The sequence below is a fragment of the Brienomyrus brachyistius genome, chromosome 15 (assembly GCF_023856365.1).
Source record: "Brienomyrus brachyistius isolate T26 chromosome 15, BBRACH_0.4, whole genome shotgun sequence".
NCBI classification, from domain to species: Eukaryota; Metazoa; Chordata; class Actinopteri; order Osteoglossiformes; family Mormyridae; genus Brienomyrus; species Brienomyrus brachyistius.
In genome coordinates this window covers 2,894,922-2,916,411 of record NC_064547.1, presented here as the reverse complement: position 1 = coordinate 2,916,411, position 21,490 = coordinate 2,894,922, and the positions used below count along the sequence as shown (strand labels likewise).

General features: G+C 42.0%; 1 protein-coding gene and 3 long non-coding RNA genes across 6 annotated transcripts; 3 read left to right on the top strand and 1 right to left on the bottom strand.

Annotated features, from left to right (window-relative positions):
• Window positions 1–2,951: 2,951 nt before the first annotated feature.
• On the top strand, window positions 2,952–6,443 carry ptmaa (prothymosin alpha a). Of its 2 annotated transcripts, XM_048976841.1 has the most exons (5): window positions 2,955–3,122; window positions 5,334–5,402; window positions 5,500–5,590; window positions 5,700–5,776; window positions 5,865–6,443. In XM_048976841.1, exons 1-5 carry the CDS (start codon window positions 3,078–3,080, stop codon window positions 5,904–5,906), a joined length of 324 nt encoding a protein of 107 aa, XP_048832798.1. In that variant the 5' UTR covers window positions 2,955–3,077; the 3' UTR covers window positions 5,907–6,443. The 2 variants fall into 2 exon arrangements, with proteins under 2 accessions (XP_048832799.1, XP_048832798.1); XM_048976842.1 differs by lacking the exon at window positions 5,334–5,402 and having other exon boundaries at window positions 2,952–3,122.
• A 511-nt stretch (window positions 6,444–6,954) lies between these two features.
• On the bottom strand, window positions 6,955–10,280 carry LOC125708918 (uncharacterized). Of its 2 annotated transcripts, XR_007382559.1 has the most exons (3): window positions 9,524–10,280; window positions 7,931–8,580; window positions 6,955–7,332 (listed from the first exon to the last, which is right to left on the bottom strand). It is a non-coding gene; the product is annotated as an uncharacterized LOC125708918 (long non-coding RNA). The 2 variants fall into 2 exon arrangements; XR_007382558.1 differs by having other exon boundaries at window positions 6,955–8,580.
• Window positions 10,281–11,109: 829 nt separating this feature from the next.
• Window positions 11,110–13,206, top strand: LOC125709085 (uncharacterized). Its single transcript, XR_007382606.1, has 3 exons — window positions 11,110–11,416; window positions 11,648–11,708; window positions 12,305–13,206. It is a non-coding gene; the product is annotated as an uncharacterized LOC125709085 (long non-coding RNA).
• Window positions 13,207–16,342: 3,136 nt separating this feature from the next.
• Window positions 16,343–20,326, top strand: LOC125709033 (uncharacterized). Its single transcript, XR_007382583.1, has 3 exons — window positions 16,343–16,573; window positions 16,764–16,928; window positions 19,428–20,326. It is a non-coding gene; the product is annotated as an uncharacterized LOC125709033 (long non-coding RNA).
• The last annotated feature ends 1,164 nt before the right edge of the window (window positions 20,327–21,490 follow it).

Here is a 21,490-nt window from a genome sequence, read left to right as displayed (position 1 = left end):
TCTTATATCTCCCAAGTAACCATTTAAACAACAGATTTAACGGTGTGTAAGAATGACAAAACGGATAAAACATTTATGTTCCATATTTATAAGCGTAGGCTACTTTTCAAGTTTTGTAGTTGAAGGTCTGACTATTAACACATGTGTCTTTTGCTTAAGTCGAACCAGTGTAGTGTCGCTAGAAGATATTTGATTTCTCTTGTGGTTTTGGTGGCCACTTTCAATATAAAAATTCGAATATACAGAAAGTCTTGTACATTCTAAATAAAAGTTACAGTACTTCGCGGTGGTTTATATGACCTTGTTTCTCGAATCCGATAAAAGTACTAAACAGAGTTCCTACTGGCCTGAATGTGCGCCATTATTATAAGCAGGGAGAATAAATACCACGGCTAAGATATATGCACCCATCTGATATATCGCCATGGTTCCACTAGATGGAGTACGACATTTTGCAAATGGAATTTTATTTTCACCGGTTTAGTCATTACGCGATGCTTTAACTCCCATGTTAATTATGAACCATCTAAATAATGTATCACATTTCATTAGGTCAATAGTTTATAAATAGACACATGATAGATAGATAGGTTGATTGATTGATTTATATTAAGGCAAAAAGAACAATATTTGAAATATATATATTAATAATTTGTTAGTTTTGTTCTATTACTCAGTTATACATTGCCAATTGACCCTTGGGCAAATAAATTATGCATTAGGAAGAATGACGCAAAGTCAAAAACATTATAAAGTTTGCCCAACCTCTTTAACAGGTTTGATGGTCAAAATACAGGAGACAGCAAGAAATGTACACGAGGGACATTTCGCACGTGTTATAGCACTGTAATATCCTAAAGACCGCAGGATGCTGCTGAAACTCTGCAAGAAACATTGCTGACGCCTTCCGTTTTACCAGCAGGTTACTAACGGGTTCCAACATGCACGGCCCTTCACTGCCTTTTTCAGAGACGATGTTTTAACTATGTCGACTGCCGATTCTGCCAAAGGTGTCTCCAGAGTGAAGATAAACTAAAGAATCTGGACAATTGGGGCAGTATACACACGTTATGGGATTTCTCAAAGAAAATAACGTCGAGGTTTTGAACGCGTTACAATTTGTTAAACAATGTCCCAATGTCAACTTTGGCGACAAAATACCAATATGACAAATGAATAGTGGCGGCATTGTAATTCCATTGTTTATCCTTCCAGTTCAGTTAATAATCTATGGAATATCCGTCTCCAAATTAATTTCATTGTTTACTAAAACTATAGATTAGATTACTTAAATTTGAAGGAGGTCAATCGTACACGTTTAGCGATTGGGACAGATGTACCGGTTTTTGAAAGTTACATGGAGGAACAAAGCGCGTGTATTAAGGGGCATATTACTGCATTAGTATAGTTATATACATTTGTATTACACAAATGCGCAAAAAAAAAAACTTATTGAAAAATTTCAAAACCAATAAAAATCCAAGTGTTTATTAATCGCTACAGTTTACTATTTACCAGGTGATATGACAGGTTCATAATAAATGCGTTAAATTTAAGCCGTCATGCACTAATTGGGGTAAACGTTATTTGCAAATAACCGACACATTTCGTAAATCCGAACACAGGACTTTTTTGCCAGATTTTCCATGAGACTGAAGGCAGTAAATTAGATTGATCGACTTTGAAATCAGCCAACCAGAGTCCGCAAAGCGTCAAGTCTGTGTTTGCTCCAGTTTCTGAGCCAATCATGAACGATCTGTTGAATATGCGTTCGCTGCCAAAAAGAGGTATGATTTTTACTGGCCGTGCTGGTCGGGTAACTAACTTCAACTAACCCCATCCCCCAGTCCATTAAAACGAACGTACGTCGTACTAAATAATATTGCGTTTGTAATCTCGCTCGTTTCCCTTTAAAATTACAATAGTGCATATTGTTTGATGTGAAGCACACGTGGTCTATACCAGATAACGAAAATAAGTTTCCAAGATTATACATCCAGAAAATACTATGATAAAATCGTGTTCACGTAATGAAATGAAACAAAATGAAAATGAGTGTTTCTGGTTAGGGGAGGACTGTCGTGTTCGCCGCTTTCTGTGGACGTTTCTTTTCACTTCTTTACTGAACATGTCTTGAAAAGCCGGTAGGCCTATAGCCACTTGTTTCGCAGCATGTCCACGGTTAAACATTGTACAGAATTTTTTTTGTCAGCCTGTGAGGCGAACAAGGGAGGGGCAATACCTTTTATATGACGCCCGGGAAGCGGAGGATGGTCCGCTGGATTCCGTGATGTTTCAATTGGCTAAATTTAGTTTCGGCCACTAAAAATGATTTCCCGTAAAACCCAATTAAGGAGATGCTTATTTGTAAACCGTCAATTGTCAGTTATTTGATCGCCTTCAGTATTTAAGAATCAATGTCTTTTCAAAGTTTATTTAAGTACGTTGCTTCTCTTCGGTAATCAGTATTAAACTAAGCTAAGACTAATCTTAACTACGGCAAGAAGTAAGATTAAGTTAGATACCGGCTAATGAAATGTACACAGACGGCGCGAGAAATTGTTTGGAATGAATAAAAGCACGAAACGTAAACCTGATGTCTTATGTACCCGTCGCACTTAAGTGTATCAAAATGTATTTAGTTTTGCGTGTTATTACGGCAGATTCTGGGAGTATGGGAATGTACTTCTTGAATTTGTCTCAAAACGCCGGTTTTTGCTTGGTTCTCGGCCATTTAATCTGTCAGTAGAGCTAAGAAGCCGAAAGCGGAGGCTACGGCGCGCAGCCACACGCGTCGGTGGTTGGTTCAAGAAAGGCGTGTCTGCTTGGTTCAGAAATCCTATCCATTGTTCCACACCGACGAATCAGAATCACGCATTCCTGTAATCGGCGGCCAATCGCACCATACTTACCGCCCCCTGACTCCGCCCAGAACTCTATATTAAAGACTCAACCGCGTGAGTTCACCACTGGTACTTAATAGTCTTTTTGTATTATTGTCTCTGCAAGTGGATTGATTTTTTTTTTTGTAATTTTTTTCTTGATTCCGCATTAGGTCTCCGACGTTAAGGCATAAAATGGCAGATACAAAAGTAGATACCAGTTCGGAGACCCCTACCAAGGTAAGAGGGATGGCTCTGTCCTAAACTGTATCATACCCGTGTCTTATATTTTATGGCTTTTCTCACATTTTGTTATTTACAGAAATGTGTTTCTGTGCCGTGAATTTTCAGAATGAATTGTTGGTTGCAAGTTGTCTTAACGTTAAGGACCGTTCTTTGAACCGTCCTCATCATACGGAAAATAGGCAAATGTTACCAGCGGACTCAAGTTGGGCTTTTAAAAGATGTATATTCGCAAGTATTGCGTTATTGTCCAGAATGTACGAATCTGCGCGGGTTCTTTGTTTATACAAGCGTGTCGGTTCCTTTTTGAAGACCATTATCATAAAATGGAGCTTACTACTTTAAATCCTCAGTCGCGGTAATATGGGTTGTATTTGGTTAATCTTTGTTTTTCTTTTTTGACTGCATTTTTAATGCATGAAGCGCAAAAAATGACCTGTTATGCCTGGCCAAGCAGTACTTTCATCTTGATACTTTATAACTGATTACTGTATAAAGACTGATTATTTGAAATTTTCTAATGTGACATACCGAATTTATTTTATCGCGTATTTAACTTTGGATAGTGTAAAATGTTGCCTACTTTTATCTTGAATGTGTTAATGCATTCACGCATGTTCTGAAAGTATATACGGGGTTTATTTATTAGGCTGCATTTGGACGTAAAAGTCGCGCAGACCGGAGTTCAGTCGGAGTGTTTATTTGGACGGAGATTTAAACTGCGGACTGGAGATTTCTACACAAGATGAATCACATTCACCGAAGTAGTGCTGCGAACGGGGATTGTGAGCATTCTGAGTGTAATATTCGACGGGGAGCATGTTTATAAAGCGCCACCGTCTGAATTACTGACGATGCGGGCGCAGTCCCGCGCCGCGGACTCCGCATGTTCCCCTCCAAACGCCGCTTTCCTTCATTGTCCAAATTCAAACCGTCCCGCACTGGGCAGCCAGCGCGTATGACTGACGGGGATCCGCCAGAACCGGATCGCGGGGCCCGCGCGGTGCCCGAACCCAACTGCAGGCTGCTCGCTCGCGACGCCGCAGCTGCTTCCCCCAACCTCCCCGTCTGCCGATACCCTTAGAAAGGCGGAACGAGTGCGGCTCCGAGCCGCCGAGTGGCTCCGAAGCGAAACGGAAGAAATGCGTAGTTCCCTGTATTCACGTGTAGAAGCATCACCGATTAAAGAACGGCGTAGTAAACGTCTCGATCGTTCCTGATTCGGAACCAGGTCATTAGTTACGGGTAGCCGGCACTTTAGGACTGAACTCTTTATTGATGTGTAACCTATATACATTATCGCGTAGCGCTTTATATAACGACCCCGGCTCATAGTGTAAGGAGGCGGTGCTGGAGTGATGCAGCCGGTAACCGGCTTAAGGGCTAAAGATTAAATAAACTACTTTATAAATGCGATTGCCCGCCCCAGGAGAATTTCCTGCGTAGCAGAATTTTGTAGAATACACTTTTACATTGGATAAATCTCAGATAAGAAAATGCAAAGGTTATCTTTTGGGGGGGGGTAGGCTGGATGTGGGGATATTTCGTTAATCTTGTATAAGTGCGCGGATTTCTGGTTCCTCGCACACTTAAAGGTTCGCACTGCTACACTCTCTCTCTCACTCTCTATATTAACCCCCCCCCTCTCTCTCTCGCTCGCTCACTCTCTCTATGATCCAGCCTCCTTCTGGCTGTCCGTGTCGTCCTTACGTGTCATTTGCTATGCTAAGGGATCAAAAAAGGATCACCCAGTGCATCCTGGGAGTTGAAGTTATCCTTGGCGTGTCTTATACCCGGGCAATGCGCGATATTTACGGAACTGCTGCATTTGCCGCCTCTCCGGCCATTATGTATCAGGTTACAGCATTTCAATCAGTCCTATCGCAGTAGGCGGGGAGCAGATACGTTCGACCAATAGGGTGTCGAGGACGAAAGTGTCGCATTTCAAACGCAGAGCCAGAATGTAGCTTTGCTAAATTTAAGATGAGGCTGGAAGACCGTTATTGCATAACATCAACTCATTCCATCCCACACAGGCGGCATTTCGTGTTAATGGCTCGTACTAGTTCCAGTACTTGATACATACGGGTCAAAAAGAAGTGTTCTTCCTCATATACTAATTAATGATTACAGGGGTATAACGGGACTACATTATTGTCTCTACGAGAAAAGTCTTCATTCTTTAATATTCCTAATATTTTCCCCCAGGATCTTAAAGAGAAGAAACTTGTGGATGAGACAGAAAATGGGAAAGATGTACCAGCCAATGGGAATGCTGTATGTCACGATCCCATTTTATTTTCCTGACAGCCATATGCAGAAAAAGCTCCTCTTAAGTTTAATACGTTTTTTATTATTATTATTATTTAATCAGGACAATGAGGAGAATGGGGAGCCAGAAAATGAAGTAGATGAAGATGATGATGATGTCGGAGAAGAGGATGATGAGGAAGATGATGGTGATGGTATGCATTTAAAGCTGGCTCATTTCCATTTGTACTGGAAGTATGAGGTTTACACTGTTACCAGCATAACAAGATCAACTGGTAAGCTCGTTTTGATCCTCTTATGTAGGTGAGGATGACGAGGAAGATGATGATGTTGATGGAGGCACAGGAAAACGAGCGGCTGAAGACGACGATGAAGATGAGGTATGTGCCAAACCATGGTTACCACCATTTTCTTAATGGAGCCTGAACAACCGGGTGACCTGATCTCCGTGTTTTGTGATTCTTTTAGGATGATGTTGGAACCAAGAAGCAAAAAACTGACGACGATTAGGTTTTTACTGCTGAATTCCCACAATCCTCCCCATCTCAGCTTTCCGCTGAGGAGCAGCCAACATGGTCATCAAAGTAGAGGTCAACATCTGTCTACATGCACCCAACTGCAAATTTTTTAGAACCAACTAAGACTTCGAGGCTCTGCCTTCTTAATGAAATTCTTTAAAAGGAGAATTTGTTTGTATTTTTATTTACATTTTATATTTTTGTACATATTGTTAGGAGGTCAGCCATTTTGACAGTAATCTCTGGTGACCAAATGGTGCTTTGAAGTCGATGCTTCTTTCCGAAATAGACTTTACTTGTGGTTTGACCATGTCATTATCTCAACAGCAAACTTGTAAAAAAGACAGTGATTAAATTCAGAGCATTCCAGTAACTTTGTGTATGTACTTTAGTTGTACCATAAGTAGTTGCTTTGTATGAGATGACAAGGCCAAAGAAAAGGATTCTTTGTCTATGAAATTGCTGTTTATGGCCTGTCTGTATGTGTGTTGTATGCCAATAAACCGGAATTTTATTTTGTGAGTTCTTACACTTGTTTCCCTTACCTTTTTGACATATTAAATTATAACGACACACAAAGTGAAGTTTCCAAAACCAATAGCAAAATTTTTCTGATACCTGCATGTTTGAAAGGTGCGTCATTTTAATATGATCTTGTGAATTGTTTCCTTCTAAAGGCACTTATTGCAGAAGCTTATCTTCCAGTGGTGACATTTTACATTTAAAAAGCATTGGTTTATTCAGTAAGTGCATGAAGTCCACCTTGTATAAATATACAGCACTGCAATAGTCTTAGGCATTCAAAGGAAATGTTGAGCCGGTTAAATTAAATTGTATGGAAACTAACAGGAATTTCTTCTGTTCTTTGAAAAGCCAGCAATACCTTGTTGGATGAGCACCACTTCCGTTTCCAAACCTCTCCTCAGGAGCACCTCAACCTTTCCATGCATTTGTTTCGCCATCAACTTAAATTACTTTAAAGAAGTTAGTAAAGGTTTTCAAATGGTTAGGCTGATACTTTGACACAAATAATGGTACAGTTTTAGACCAATATGAAAATTATTTAATCATTTTCTTTGCCCAAGACTTCTGTACATGTATGTCTTGTTTCTCCTAATCAAGGCAAGTTAAGTGTGATTAAGTACTTTGTATTCCGGCATAGAAGGTTTGCTCTACATATAGGCAGAATTGGCTACAAGTATGAGATGTTTGTAGGACACACACATACTGAATAAATAGTACTTCTCATTCGTGATGTCTACATTCCAACATGAAATCCATGGCTTTTAGTTGCCAGACATAAAGACCCAAAGGCTGAATTGTGTAGTAGCATTCTCCTTACATTGAGTTAAATTCAAACTTTCTGTAGCTTCTGTAGAACTCATGAGGACAAAGTTGCCCTCTGGCCATGCTGCATTCTGCAAAGCAAATGGAAACGAAAGGGTTAATGGGCAACACTGGTTTGGGTTTGTCAACAGCATTGCTTATGTACGCAAAACCTGCCTGATTTGTGTCCTCCGTCAGACAATAACGAGCAATACGGGGAATTCTGCTGGCAAGCTTCCCCAGTGAGATTTCGGTTCATCCATTTCCCATAATCACCTCTGCGGCTGAGGTCATAGTACCTCATCAGATCCGAATGGCTTATAAGGGACACTGTGCCGCACAAGCACTTGATAATCGGTGCTTGAAAATTTGCCCATTACACACGCGACATAGGGGCGTTAGAAACGACGTCCTTTACATCTGATGACCTTTATGCAATAATACAGATGATTTAGTCATTAGAAATGAGCAAATGAGAATATTTTGGTGGCTTTAAACTAACAATCAAGATACAGACAGCACTGATTCTAAGACTGAGAGCTACCCTTGAGAAATGTGACAGCTGATGTTTGTCAAAACTAGAGGACCTTTAAAAGAACCCCCATTTTAGGGACAGTAGGTATTTGGTGTTACGGATTAATTAGGCAAACTGATTCTTTCACATTAGGTTCTCTTCATTCATCCACTCACCATTGCTGCGGGAGTTTCCTTAACATGCGACAAAAGCTGCGGAATTATGCATAGATATGGACAGATTGAGAGCTGATTGGGGCTGCAGTGCTAATGGAAGTGAAGGCAGCAGCAACATGCTGCATCGGTAACGCACACGAGTTCAGGTCAGGCGCAGCAAAGGAAGCTCCAACAATGGATCACTGGGTGGCAGCCGCACCAGGCCTCCAGGAGTCTGCCGGTTCTGTGAGAGGATCCGCCTGCCAAAGGGTCTTCGTCATCCCCAGTGCCCAGATGGCGTGCTTCACTTGATTTTTCACTCCTACGCCACGGTGCAGATGCTGCTCTTCATCTCCCACTTTCCGCCTCGTGTTTTGTTCCTTTTCTGCAGTTGCCATTAGTCAGGGACCGTTTTTCATCCCCCAAAAAGGGGAAGCAGACTCACACATTCACCCTTCATTGCGGAGTTGATGTGCTGCATCCTTAGTTACACCTCAGCTTAATAGGGTTAGATTCGGACAAATGGGAAAGGAAAATTAGATTTTAATTATCAGGAAGGAGGTTTGAGGCTCGTTCATAATGAAGGATACCTGGGAAGCTGGAGAGGAGGCTCGGCCGCAGAGTTACAGTGAAAAGCAGATCTTACATCCTTACATTCAGACAGCCGAGTCCTGCAAGGAGACAGGGCAGATCAGCTGACCATAACCATTTACCTATAACTGGCTCAAAGAGTAGCACTTATCAAACCATCGAATGCTACCTGAGCACATGTATGTGTAACACAACAAAACTGGAGTGTAGACACATGACCCTAAAGTAACACTGAAATCACATGATGGCAACAAGACAAAGTAGGTTATCGAACCCTGCATAGCGACGGTTAAGATGGTGTATTTGAGTTGAGTATCAAATGAGACAACTTGCAAAGGTAAGACTGGTTCCATGAGCGTAGCTTGTGTTTTTGTTTTGTTGTTTTTAAGCAGAACGTTACAAATAATTTACATCGTTTTATATGGATCAGTCTAATTCTTTAGAAAAGCATGTCTTGTGTTGTATTTTCTCGAAACAAGTACCTGATTTTGCACTGCTGGATAGCGTGTTTATATCTTGACTGACGAAGAGCAGCGCGGCACTCAGTCTCTAATACGTCCTGCAACCTGTGTACCATCAGCCCGCTTCATACGGCTGGTGATCCTGTTACTTGGCTCTTAACGGCCAGAGATCCTTCCCCAACAAAATCGGGGCCATGACCTAAGATGCTACGCTTGTGTAAATCACCTTAGCTGGATTTCACGTTCAGAAAAGTGTGTCAAAGCCGCGTTCTTGAGAGGTCATGGATCACGTGAGCATTACCCCTCGTGTAACTCGTTTATATACGCTTACCTGTTTTGGAGGTGCTCTAGGACTTTAACTATAGTTAGGAACTGCACTAATGAGATTGAAACAGACTTACATAAATGCCACATGTCTCAAAAGACGTAAAATGCTCCCTTCCATATTGCCGACACAGATGATTCATATTTTTCACGTTGGATTTTTAATGCTGTTCATTTATAAGTTATGCGAAATACAATCTGATCTGACATGTACACATAGAGTCAGTAGGGCACTAACCTCGACTCATCATCGGCAGTCCTGAAGCTTGGTCCAGCCACCGTGAATATCAGGCTACTTGTCGATGGTGGGCTGTTCTCCTGCCGTCTTACACGCAAAGCGGACCGCGGCTGTAATGTACAATAAAACCGATCCATCCTCTGACTCCTTTTCGATCTCCTAGCTCAGATCGTGCAACCACGCCGAGTCTGTGCCACAGTCCCCAATTTTCATTCACGTCCTGCCAGTTCGATTAGCTGCCCAAAAGGGTCGCCAGTTTCCCGGAGCCGGACAAGTCCACCGTGTCAGGTGAGAAGGTTTCGGCCCCTTTAAAATCCTTTTGTTTCACAATATATCGGCAATTCATTTATTGCACACAGAGTCAACTTCTTGTCTTCCTGTGAAGCTATCCAGGCGTTTCCACAGAGTGTCCATATTTTAATTCTTTATCCAATAATCCAGATCTATGTCTGCATAGAACCATTACAGTTTCTCTCTCTTAGGTAACTGAATGGTGCCGCCATGACGCCCATTTATACAATAATGTTTAGTGACATTTGCTTCAGATTTAACTAACGCAAAGAAGCATTCAGAAAACTCCAGGCTACATTTTTGTATTTCCAAAAAACTCATTTAAATTGATTATTCTTCTTATATGTCTTTGTGGGTAATCCAGAAATGTCTTCACTGTTAAAGGGAGTTTTTTTCTTGCATTCTACTTGTGGGCTCATGTCGATGTGCAAATAGAGCGGTAGAATGTGAAACAGCTCAATCTGAAGCCAGGTTTTACTTTGCTGCCAGAGACAACAATCCTCCACAGAGATCAGGAGCATCTGGCCTCATTTTCTGGACTTCTTGTGCCACCTTGTGGCAGTACGCGATTCCTGTTCCCTATGCTTGCGGAAATCTCCACCATATTCGCTTTCACGCGAGTCTTCATGTTCCGTGAATCTGACTGAGGTGCCAAATAGCCGTTCGCTGCTAACAGTGTGTTATACCAGGGAGCCTAAACCCAATACAAGGGAACCTAAACCTTACATCAATTAGCCTAAACCCTATACCAGGGAGCTTAAACCCTATACCAGGCAGCCTAAACCTTATACCAAGGAGCCTAAACCCTATACCAAGGAGCATAGAGCACAGGGTAGGGATACTTCTGTCATTGTCTGCTGTTAGTAGTCATGAACAGAGCCCCCCCCGGAGTTTGGTGACTGCTGAAGGCAGACTGGCAGAGGGAGGCCACACTGCCTACGCACACGGCTGACCTGCAGTGCGGGCTGAGTGACAGGCACCACTCCATGGTTTAGCTGAGCCTCAGAGCTTAACCCTTAACCCTTAACCTTTAACCCGACCTCCACCTCAGAAGGAGACAGAACTGTGGCCACTGTGACTCTGACACCTGATCCAAAGGACTGAACCCACGAAGAAGGAAAAATTGTGGTTTAATTGGGCATTACAGTGCCACCAAGAGGACAGTTACGGTAACAGCATATGAAAAAGATTGAGCAGGTAAAAGAAAGTAAAATAATTGTTACAGTTATACTACAGAGTACTGTCAGATTTGCAGTAGTGCTGATGGGCCGTCTTGCTTAAGGAAGTAGATTTCCTTCATAATTTATTTTGATAAAATAGCACAGCCATCTTGACAATGGCAAACACGTTTCACTCCGACTGATGTTCTTTTGCTCTGTTTGTACCCCCTTCTCTTCCCTGTGCCACCTAACCTAAGATTCAGTACAGTTAGGAGGGCCACCCTGGACCACGCTGGGCTCCGAGTGTCTGGCATATCTAACGCTAACACAGTCCTGAGATACACTGGCTGACTGCGCCTCCCTGAACTGGCAGGTGGCAGGTGGCAGCTCTGAGCTGTGGAACTCAGCCAACTTTCATAGACCAGGCCCCTCACGCTTACAGGTTAATGTCTTATTGTTCATCTTATGTCATCCGTAGACAAACTCACTTTTAGATGCTGCTTGAAATCGCACATACTGTAATGTGCCATCGCATAAAAGCGATTGCATACTTTAACAGAATTTTTGGTCGCCGTTTGTCTTTTTGCTGTCAGCGCCTCCGTTCTGATCTTTTGTGCTGTGGAAAATATGTAGTTTTTGAAAGGCTCTGATATCTGATTTCTCCTCCCAAAAGACCAAAAATGACAGAGCAGGGAGTCTCCTGGCATCCTGGACCGAAATGAGAGCTAAGGAAGGTAAGCCGATCAGTCTGTTCGGCTGCTCTCGGGGTGTGACAAGTGTGAGGTGTAAAGAGCTTTGTTCATTCTGATAAGAGGAACGCCCTTGTTAAATTACTATTCAAATTTCAAAGCCATACTTGAAAAACGAAAACTTACTGCCAGATATAAACCTTGTCCGGTGCTTAAAGAAGCAATCATTGCTCTAGTAAAGGCTGGAGAATTTCACCTTGTTTGGTAAGTGGGAGGGAGACTGACCTCTGCCTGTAGTCTGCACTATGAGTGACAGTCCCGTAGCACATAATTAGAAGGTGTCATATAGATATTAACCAGTGGAAGGGAAGACACTGTGGGACGATACATTGGATGGTGCTTAGGATAGTTTGATATCAAGTTTTATGTACACAGTCCCTGGCCTGACTGCGGCCATTAAAATATTAATAAAAGTATTTTCCATCTCATAAAATCTGCTTCTCAGGGGAGAATATCTTCCTAAACATAATTGGTGGGAATTGTGAAAATATTCTTTGGCAAGTGTTGAAAAATGCAGAATAAGGTTAAACTCAAAGACATATTTCAGAAAAGAACATCATGGGGGTATGAATTTCTCCTAGGAAGCGTTGGGCTTGGGGCAGGAGACACGCTGGACGCGATCAGAGCATCACAGGAAGATGTTCTCAGACTTAAATACACACAATGGTGAGTTTAAAGACTCTAGTTCACCACCTGCGCGTTCGTTGACTATGGGAAGAAACCCACATGAACATACGAAGAACATGCAAATTCTATACATGCAGAGTCAAGGTGGGAATCAAACTCACAAGCTCTAGAGGTGTGAGGCTATCATGCCACCCACTGAGCCCCAAGTTAAACGATCGATTACGAATTACAGCTGGTTATAATGAACCACAAAGGGGTGTAATTCATCAGGGCACCAGTGGCATTGATAGTATTCAGATTAAATCTCAAGGAAAACCATGGAAGATCTTTGAATTGTCTGTCAAAAGTGCTATTTATATCTGCCTTTGCCAATGCTGAAGTGGAGATTGCTCAAAGAGGAGGGATGTTTCAATGCCACTCAGCACTCCAGAGAAGACAATGGCCACATTGTGTGGACACCTGCGTTTTGAAAACAGAGATATCATTATCTCAGTCAGCAGCTCAGTCAGCTTCACAGAGGGCCTTGCTCTCATCGGTAGCAACCCAACACGTAAATGACACTTCATGCAGCTGCGAAGCGAGAACACAGCTTCTGTTTCAGAGCCCTTGTGAGAATGAGAAAAATCAGTCATTGAAAATATAATTTGCAGAGTTGTCCAACACTTTCCAGTAACAAAGCATTAGTTGTCAACATATTTAAATGATGTAAATTGTACATTCAACTGTACTGAATGTGTTTAAGCATTTCTCATCCACTGCTACATAGTTGCATAAAAATATTTTCAAAGACCCAAGAGAATACGTCATTGTTTTGTTTGATGACTTACACCGCAGACGTACATGTTGACATTCTGCGTCACAGACACAGGTGTCGATCCTCGGCACCGCAGACGTACGTGTTGATATTCAGTGTCACAGACACGGGTGTCGATCCTCGGCACCGCAGACGTACGTGTTGGCATTCAGTGTCACAGACACGGGTGTCGATCCTCGGCACCGCAGACGTACGTGTTGGCATTCAGTGTCACAGACACGGGTGTCGATCCTCGGCACCGCAGACGTACGTGTTGGCATTCAGTGTCACAGACACGGGTGTCGATCCTCGGCACCGCAGACGAACGTGTTGCCATTCAGTGTCACAGACACGGGTGTCGATCCTCGGCACCGCAGACGTACGTGTTGCCATTCAGTGTCACAGACACGGGTGTCGATCCTCGGCACCGCAGACGTACGTGTTGGCATTCAGTGTCACAGACACGGGTGTCGATCCTCGGCACCGCAGACGTACGTGTTGGCATTCAGTGTCACAGACACGGGTGTCGATCCTCGGCACCGCAGACGTACGTGTTGCCATTCAGTGTCACAGACACGGGTGTCGATCCTCGGCACCGCAGACGTACGTGTTGGCATTCAGTGTCACAGACACGGGTGTCGATCCTCGGCACCGCAGACGTACGTGTTGGCATTCAGTGTCACAGACACGGGTGTCGATCCTCGGCACCGCAGACGTACGTGTTGGCATTCAGTGTCACAGACACGGGTGTCGATCCTCGGCACCGCAGACGTACGTGTTGGCATTCAGTGTCACAGACACGGGTGTCGATCCTCGGCACCGCAGACGTACGTGTTGATATTCAGTGTCACAGACACAGGTGTCGATCCTCAGCACCATGAATGTATATATTGTTTTTGTAGTTTATACTGTAGTCCAGGGCAGCTATTCTCAGTGCATAACATTTATATCACAGATGCTTTGGTTCAATGTGATACACAAGTGAGGAAATTTGGGGTCAGAAAGTGGGCAGCCAGCACCCCAATGATTTTCCGATGTAGCTCGAGGGTTTACTTTTCTGACCACAGGCTTTGATCCCATGATCTTCCACACATGGGCACCAATCCCTGACCTATTGCACCACACGCCCCACTTATAATGACAGCTACAGACACTATTCTTGTCCAGATTTCCAGACAGAGAAGGGCTGTGTACTGTTTTCAGTTATTTTCTAATGTTCATGAAGTGAATGAGCGAGTTGTAGACCAACAAGAAGAATGGACATGGTCACTTTAGGAAAACCTTTTAATTCCAGTGTTTTGGAAAAAAACTGTGAATGTTTCTTCTGGTCAAAATATTTTTACAGTCTTTCATCACCTCCCTTATTTATAGTTTACCATTGAAAAGAAAGTGCATGAGACAGTGTGTTAGCTGTGGAGACATCACTGCGCCGCTTAGGAAAGCATTTTAAGGATGGATGATGGATTTTTGTATTTGGTAAGTCCTATACAAAATAATGAACTCTGTGTTTGGTCTAATGGTCTGTTTGTGGTGCTGTTGTAGGAGTTCCACTATTTCTTAATTTCTTCCACCTCTCCCAAGTTTTCATCCAGTGCAGCGGCAACCCGAAGCTTGTCCCAAGGCACAAAGACTCACAGTCGCGAAGGGGCACTGATTCACCTGAACCACCGCACGTTGGTCTGCAGCAGCAACTCTCAGGATACGATGTCAGTTAACCAGAGCCACAAAAATATCACATAAACATAGATCTATATGTGAATAGACGGAGTGCCGTGATGGATGACCCGAGTTAAACCCTTACCCTGATCTAGGATCTGTTGAGAAGAGCTCACATGAGATGAGTAAGAGCAAGGCAGCCAGTTGTGCCCAGAAAGTCCAGCTGGAGAAGCATTCCAGGTGGCTACATCTGGGAACTGGTTGAAACAATACTAAGGGTTTGCAATGCTGTCATGGAAGCAAAAGGAGGCTGTTTTTAAAGAGGCTAAAATCTGAGAAAATTTTGAGATATTGAACATTGCTTTTGGTTGTTGAAATATTTGATATGTATTATTTCATTGTCTCAAGGCCTTTTACTCTACGGTGAATATCAGCTAAAATGGAGGCAAGTGTATTAAAAGCTGGTGTTTTCTGACTTTTGCCTGGGACTATATACACAGCACTCACATAAAGTCTTGGGACGATTGCATAGTTCTGGAAAAATTTAGCAAATTTATTGGTTTCATAACAGAAGTTCGTTCACAAGCAGTGTTTAACATATCTGCACACATCTTTCACACAAACATTTTCTTTTTATTAAGTGTCATATTTTTTTGACTGACTCATTCAGTGCTTTTCTTGCCAGTTTGCTTTTTGACTACAGTCGTAGTCACTGGCTCTCAAAGGGAAACTAAACACAGATGTTTAGTGTTTTATGTTACTGCAAAGGTGTTGCTAATTAAAAGGCACCCAATGATGCTTGGACTTTTTAACTCAGAACAGCTTTTATAGAATTATAATTTGGGTTTCAGTTTATTACTACTTGAGTTTCACTTAAAACTACTGGTTGTATATGTGATATATATTTTTTTGTAAACAAATGAATAAAGCAATGACTTTTGTAATAAAATCAATATATTTGCTATAATTTACAGAATTAATCAAGCATCCCAAAATATATGATTAATATATTATAACATTATATTTGTTATGAGTCATCTTCAGTTGCAGTATTTTATTTAAATCCATATTTCTTAGTTATATATTTTTAATATTGTTTTTGTATGTATTATATTCGCACCTGTCCCTGGTTCCTTTGGGATTAATGAAGTTTTCTGATCCTGGTTTAAATAGAGTATGTAAGTCTATTTCGTCGTAAATGTAGATTAGATGTCGTCACTGCCGAGGGAGCCATTCACTGCCTCAGGCACTGCATAACTTTAGTACAGTTTAATATGCTTCATCACTGGAAGGTGCCTTTCTGAGATCTACAGTCTTAAGATGAAAAAGAGTGTTACTACTGTAGAACACAGCACTTGTATTTGCAATTTATATTTGTGGCCACGTGAGTGCGCTGTTTCCAAGTGTTTTTTATGAACAAAAATGTTTTATGGAAACGGAGAACATGCTGCAAGGATGCAAAACAATTCTCTGTCTGATTCGTGAAACTGATTTTCCTATTCTGGGTTGCAGGGGGTCCAGAGCCTAGAGAAACAAGGCAGTGAACAACCCAGGATGGGGGGCCAGCCCATCACAGTACACACTCACACGCTAGTCACACCTACGGGCAATTCAGCAAGTCCAAATCACTTCAGTGTATTTTTGGATTGTACCCAGAGGAAACCCCATGAAGACACGGGGAGAACATGCAAACTCCACATACATGGAACCATGGCAGAGATTTGAACTTTGGTCCCAGAGGTACCACTACAGCAGCGCACCACCCCTATGCATGGTTATTATTATTTTCTTAATTAAAGTTACACCTTAAGTCCCTCCAGAAATATGTTGGGAATAAAATATATAAATAGCCTGTGGTTTAAGGTCTGTGGGTCTGTTTACATTCACAGCCTGCTGTCTGAAAGGTGTTTTGTTTTTGTGATTTAATGTGTTATATAAAGTGCATGGTTTGTTTTTATTGACAGTTCTTTGGTTTGCACTTCTCAAACCACCGCTGTTTGGAGATCCCTCCGCAACACAAGAAGTCTCTAGTCCCGCCTCCTCTGGTTGCTTGGACCCGCCTCCTCTACAATCTGATTGGTTATCTCTCTGAACCAATCAGTTTTCCTTCTGCCCTCAGAACATTTTTGGTAAGTAAAACTCCCACTTGTTCTTGCCTACACTTGTACCTGGACATTCACTAGAAGCCACGTATGTTTGTGCTATTTGTCTCAGTTTTATGTCGCTTTGCACAAAATCATCCGCTAAATGAAACTAAGATATGAAAGTGATGGTTTCGTGAATTCATCCTCAGAAATGTCTGACGCTTTTGCCGTGGCAGCTTCTCTTTAATGTGTGAGGAGTGTGACCTTGCACAACAGTAATACAATACGGCAATATTATCTTTCAGAGTGGGATTATGCAAAAATGTTTAGGAAAGTTGTCTACTTGGTTAAAAAACCTTAAACATTCATTCAGAGAAAGACCCGCCCTCAGTTCTGCTGAAGGATGCTGAGATGACTACAGGTTTCCAGTTAATTATCCTTTTAACTGGGTCTACAATTTAGGACAGTGTCCTTGCCAGCAGTAACCCCTGAAGGACGATGGTCTGGAAGGAAACGTCGGAACTGCTACCTCAAAGTGAAGTTATCTTCTAATTTTACAGAACAGTTAATGCAAATCTGCCGTTTTTCGTTCTAAATCTGCAACCTCTTGATTCAAAGACCCCTTATGATCAGTTTTTAATTAATTTGGCACCCAAAAACCAATTTTAACCCTTGTGGCCGTAAGTTAAATTCTGTTACTTTTTTTTTTTCATTAAACCCGTCGAGAGCCAAATGCATGTCCTCTATGAGCTGCCCAGGTGCCTTTAATTGGTTACAGCAGGAGAGATTTTTGAAGCAGTTAGAAGCTTGATTGTGCAGAATGATGTTTGTTTTTTTAGATTGCTTACTTTTCCAGACATCAGGATAAACTGTAAAGGATTTTAAAATTGCGGTGTGTTGAAACTGAGCACATTACAACACAGCCAAGGTTGTTCTTAAAGAGCCTTAGGTATTGTTAATGACCAGCAGAAGAAACATGTAAGATTTATGTGTGTTTGACATGGCAGAGGATTCATGTGATGACTGGAAGCCATCATTTTGAAAGAATTTAGGAGGCACATCACTGTGTCATGCTGAATTGCTGTATAGCGGCATTGCTAAAGCATTCATAGGTAATTAAATGGCATGCTGAATTTCTGTATAGTGGTATAGCAAAAAGCATTTGCAGGTAATTAAATGGCATGCTGAATTGCTGTATAGTAGTATTGCTAAAGCATTGGCAGGTAATTAAATGGCATGCTGAATTGCTGTATAGTAGTATTGCTAAAGCATTGGCAGGTAATTAAATGGCATGCTGAATTGCTGTATAGTAGTATTGCTAAAGCATTGGCAGGTAATTAAATGGCATGCTGAATTGCTGTATAGTGGTATTGCTAAAGCATTGGCAGGTAATTAAATGGCATGCTGAATTGCTGTATAGTGGTATAGCAAAAAGCATTTGCAGGTAATTAAATGGCATGCTGAATTGCTGTATAGTAGTATTGCTAAAGCATTGGCAGGTAATTAAATGGCATGCTGAATTGCTGTATAGTAGTATTGCTAAAGCATTGGCAGGTAATTAAATGGCATGCTGAATTGCTGTATAGTAGTATTGCTAAAGCATTGGCAGGTAATTAAATGGCATGCTGAATTGCTGTATAGTGGTATTGCTAAAGCATTGGCAGGTAATTAAATGGCATGCTGAATTGCTGTATAGTAGTATTGCTAAAGCATTGGCAGGTAATTAAATGGCATGCTGAATTGCTGTATAGCGGCATTGCTAAAGCATTCATAGGTAATTAAATGCCATGCCCAGAAGACGGTACATTTACTGATTTATCTTCATTAACGCATCAGATTCATGCTTAATTATTTGAATCAGGTGGTAGAAAATGTGGTGTCCCTTAAATCCCTGGTTGATTGATTTACTCATATCTCTAAATGTCATTTTATCTTTTCATACACTAGCAATTGCACCAAGAAAATCAGGTTAAAATTAATTATTTTGTGTTAATTGGTTGGCGTGATGTGCTTTTGATCACAAGCTCGGAAATGAAAGTCAAACCATTAGTAAACAGTTATTTTATGATAAGTACAGCTTGTCTCAGATGATATAGATTTGCGTCTCCCAAGATTATTTAGCATAAAGGTTTAGGTTCTGTTGTACGGTGTGAAAACGACACATGAATATAGCCAGAAGCTACAAAAGTCCCCGGTTGAGTTGGCACAGGAAGTTCTGCGTCTGTAGAGAAGAAAAATCCGGACAGTACATCCTGGGATATAGCGTATAGAGTGAAGCTCTCGTCCGAGGCACTCAGTGTTGTTCGAGTTGGCTTGTTGTCAGAAACTGAAGGAAAACGAGGATGACGACAAAGGAGGGTATGGTAACAGATTCATCATGGTCAGGGGCACTAGTGGGGAAAGACCCAATGGTCAGTAAATAATTAAGAAAACTGAAAAATAAGCTGATGGCCTCTTGACAGGAGATGGTCTGGAGTGAACGTTTGGAAAGGGCAGGCTGTTGGACAGTGTGACAAAAGAAATTTTAAAATGTCTGCGTCACAGGCATGAGGACTGAAGAATAGATGGCCATCATGACAACTGACTGCTGGTGGGAAGGGTCCGCTCTTTGACGTTTGGACTGACAGCATAACAGACCATATCAACACCTTTCAGCATCCTGCCAGCCACATGTCACCAGCAGAGGGAAACTCAATAAAGCCTTCAGAGACAAGTAAAGAATGTTCATTTCCTCATAAATACCAAAATGGTGCAAGTCTGAAAATGGTGAAAGCATTCAATCTAAGAATTTACTGTCGATTTTTGTTAGCGATATGTTTTGGCGAAGTAGGATGCAAGGATACAAAAGCAGGTGCAGTGGTTGGCATTGTTACCTCACATCTCACCAGGCACCAGGGTTCAAGTCTCCGCCCTGGGTGTGGAGTTTAGTCCCCCCCCCCTTTGCAGCTATAACAGCTGCCACTCTTCTGGGGAGCTTTTCCACAACATTTTGCAGTGTGTCTGCGGGAATTTTTGGAATTCATCAAGAAGAGCATTTTTGAGGTCAAGCACTGATGTCGATGTGAAGGCCTGGCTTGCGATCTCTGTTCTAGTTCATCTCAAAGGTGTTTGATGGGGTTGAGGTCAGGGCTCTGTGTGGACCAGTCAAGTTCTTCCACATCAAACTCACCGAACCATGTCTTTATGGACCTTGCTTCGTGCACTGAGGCACAGTCATGCTGGAACAAAAGAGGGCTTTCCTCAAAGTGTTCACACACAGCTGCAAGCAGAGAATTGTCCAAAATGTTTTTCCATGCTGAACCATTAAAGAACTAAGGGGCCCAACCCCTGAAAAACACCCCCATACCCTTATCCCTCTTCCACCAAATTTTACAGTTAGCACAATGCAGTCAGGCAGGTAATGTTCTCCTGACATCTGCCAAACCAAGACTTGTCCATCAGACTGTCAGACAGAGAAGTGTGATTCATCACTCCACAGAACACGTTTCCATATAGTGTGCATACAATTTCTCCATATAGTGTACATACAGTATACAATAACATGCAAGTAGGACATCAAGACACCGAGGTTTAAAATGGTTAAATAAACAAATGACACTGCAGGTTTATCAGTACATGTTCGGCGTTCGTATTGCGGGTTTATCAGTACATGTTCGGTGTTCGTATTGCGGGTTTGTCAGTACATGTTCGGCGTTCGTATTGCGGGTTTATCAGTATATGTTCGGTGTTCGTATTGCGGGTTTATCAGTATATGTTTGGTGTTCGTATTGCGGGTTTATCAGTACATGTTCGGTGTTCGTATTGCGGGTTTATCAGTACATGTTCGGTGTTCGTATTGCAGGTTTATCAGTATATGTTCGGTGTTCGTATTGCAGGTTTATCAGTACATGATCGGCGTTCTTAATGCTCTTGGGAAGATGCTGCTCCTGTCCCCTGAAGGACAGGTCCTGATTACCTGCGTCTTTTGGGAGTGCAGGAAAAAATGTGACCGCGCTCAGTAGCTAGGCTCTCTTTGTTTTTTTCTTTTCTTTTTAAATGGCTGACGTAGAACAATAATTATGAAAGAACAATGAGCTAGCATAACAGGTTCAGGCTGGCGCTCGAGTAACGAAACCCAATTGTTGTTCTTTGACATCTCTGGAGCTCCCTGGAGATCAGCTTCAGCAGTAAAGCTGCTGAAGTCGGAGCTCTTACGCACGTTATCCCAGAGTATTCACCATGCAGTTTAAAAGTCGACATATGCCATATTTAATATTCAGTTGAAGATATTCCAAATCGTGTCCATATCTGGGAACAATCCCAGCAAGCTTGTTCATCCTTTCAATGTTCACTGTGACTCTGGACATTCAGTGACCTATTAATCAGTTCAGAAGCTTCTGGAAGGTAAACCTCTCCTTCGCTCTTCCCAGAAGGCTTACTCCACAGGATGCACACATCTTAGCGCTGTGGGAGTATGTCTCATTCGTCCGCTCCATGGTCTATTTTAAGACTGGAATTAACTGCCCGATTGGAATTAACTGGACTGTATCCTTCAGCAATATTTTTTTCCTTCTGTTATATCAGATTTTAGTTCCTTGGTCATAGATATAGATGTATGTCAAACTGAC

Bases quoted from the DNA above. Each gene is read 5' to 3' on its own strand.
- ptmaa (XM_048976841.1), top strand. From the start codon at position 3,078: ATGGCAGATACAAAAGTAGATACCAGTTCGGAGACCCCTACCAAG. The intron at 3,123-5,333 runs GTAAGAGGGATG...ATTTTCCCCCAG, and splicing joins GTTCGGAGACCCCTACCAAG to GATCTTAAAGAGAAGAAACT. The intron at 5,591-5,699 runs GTATGCATTTAA...CCTCTTATGTAG, and splicing joins TGAGGAAGATGATGGTGATG to GTGAGGATGACGAGGAAGAT.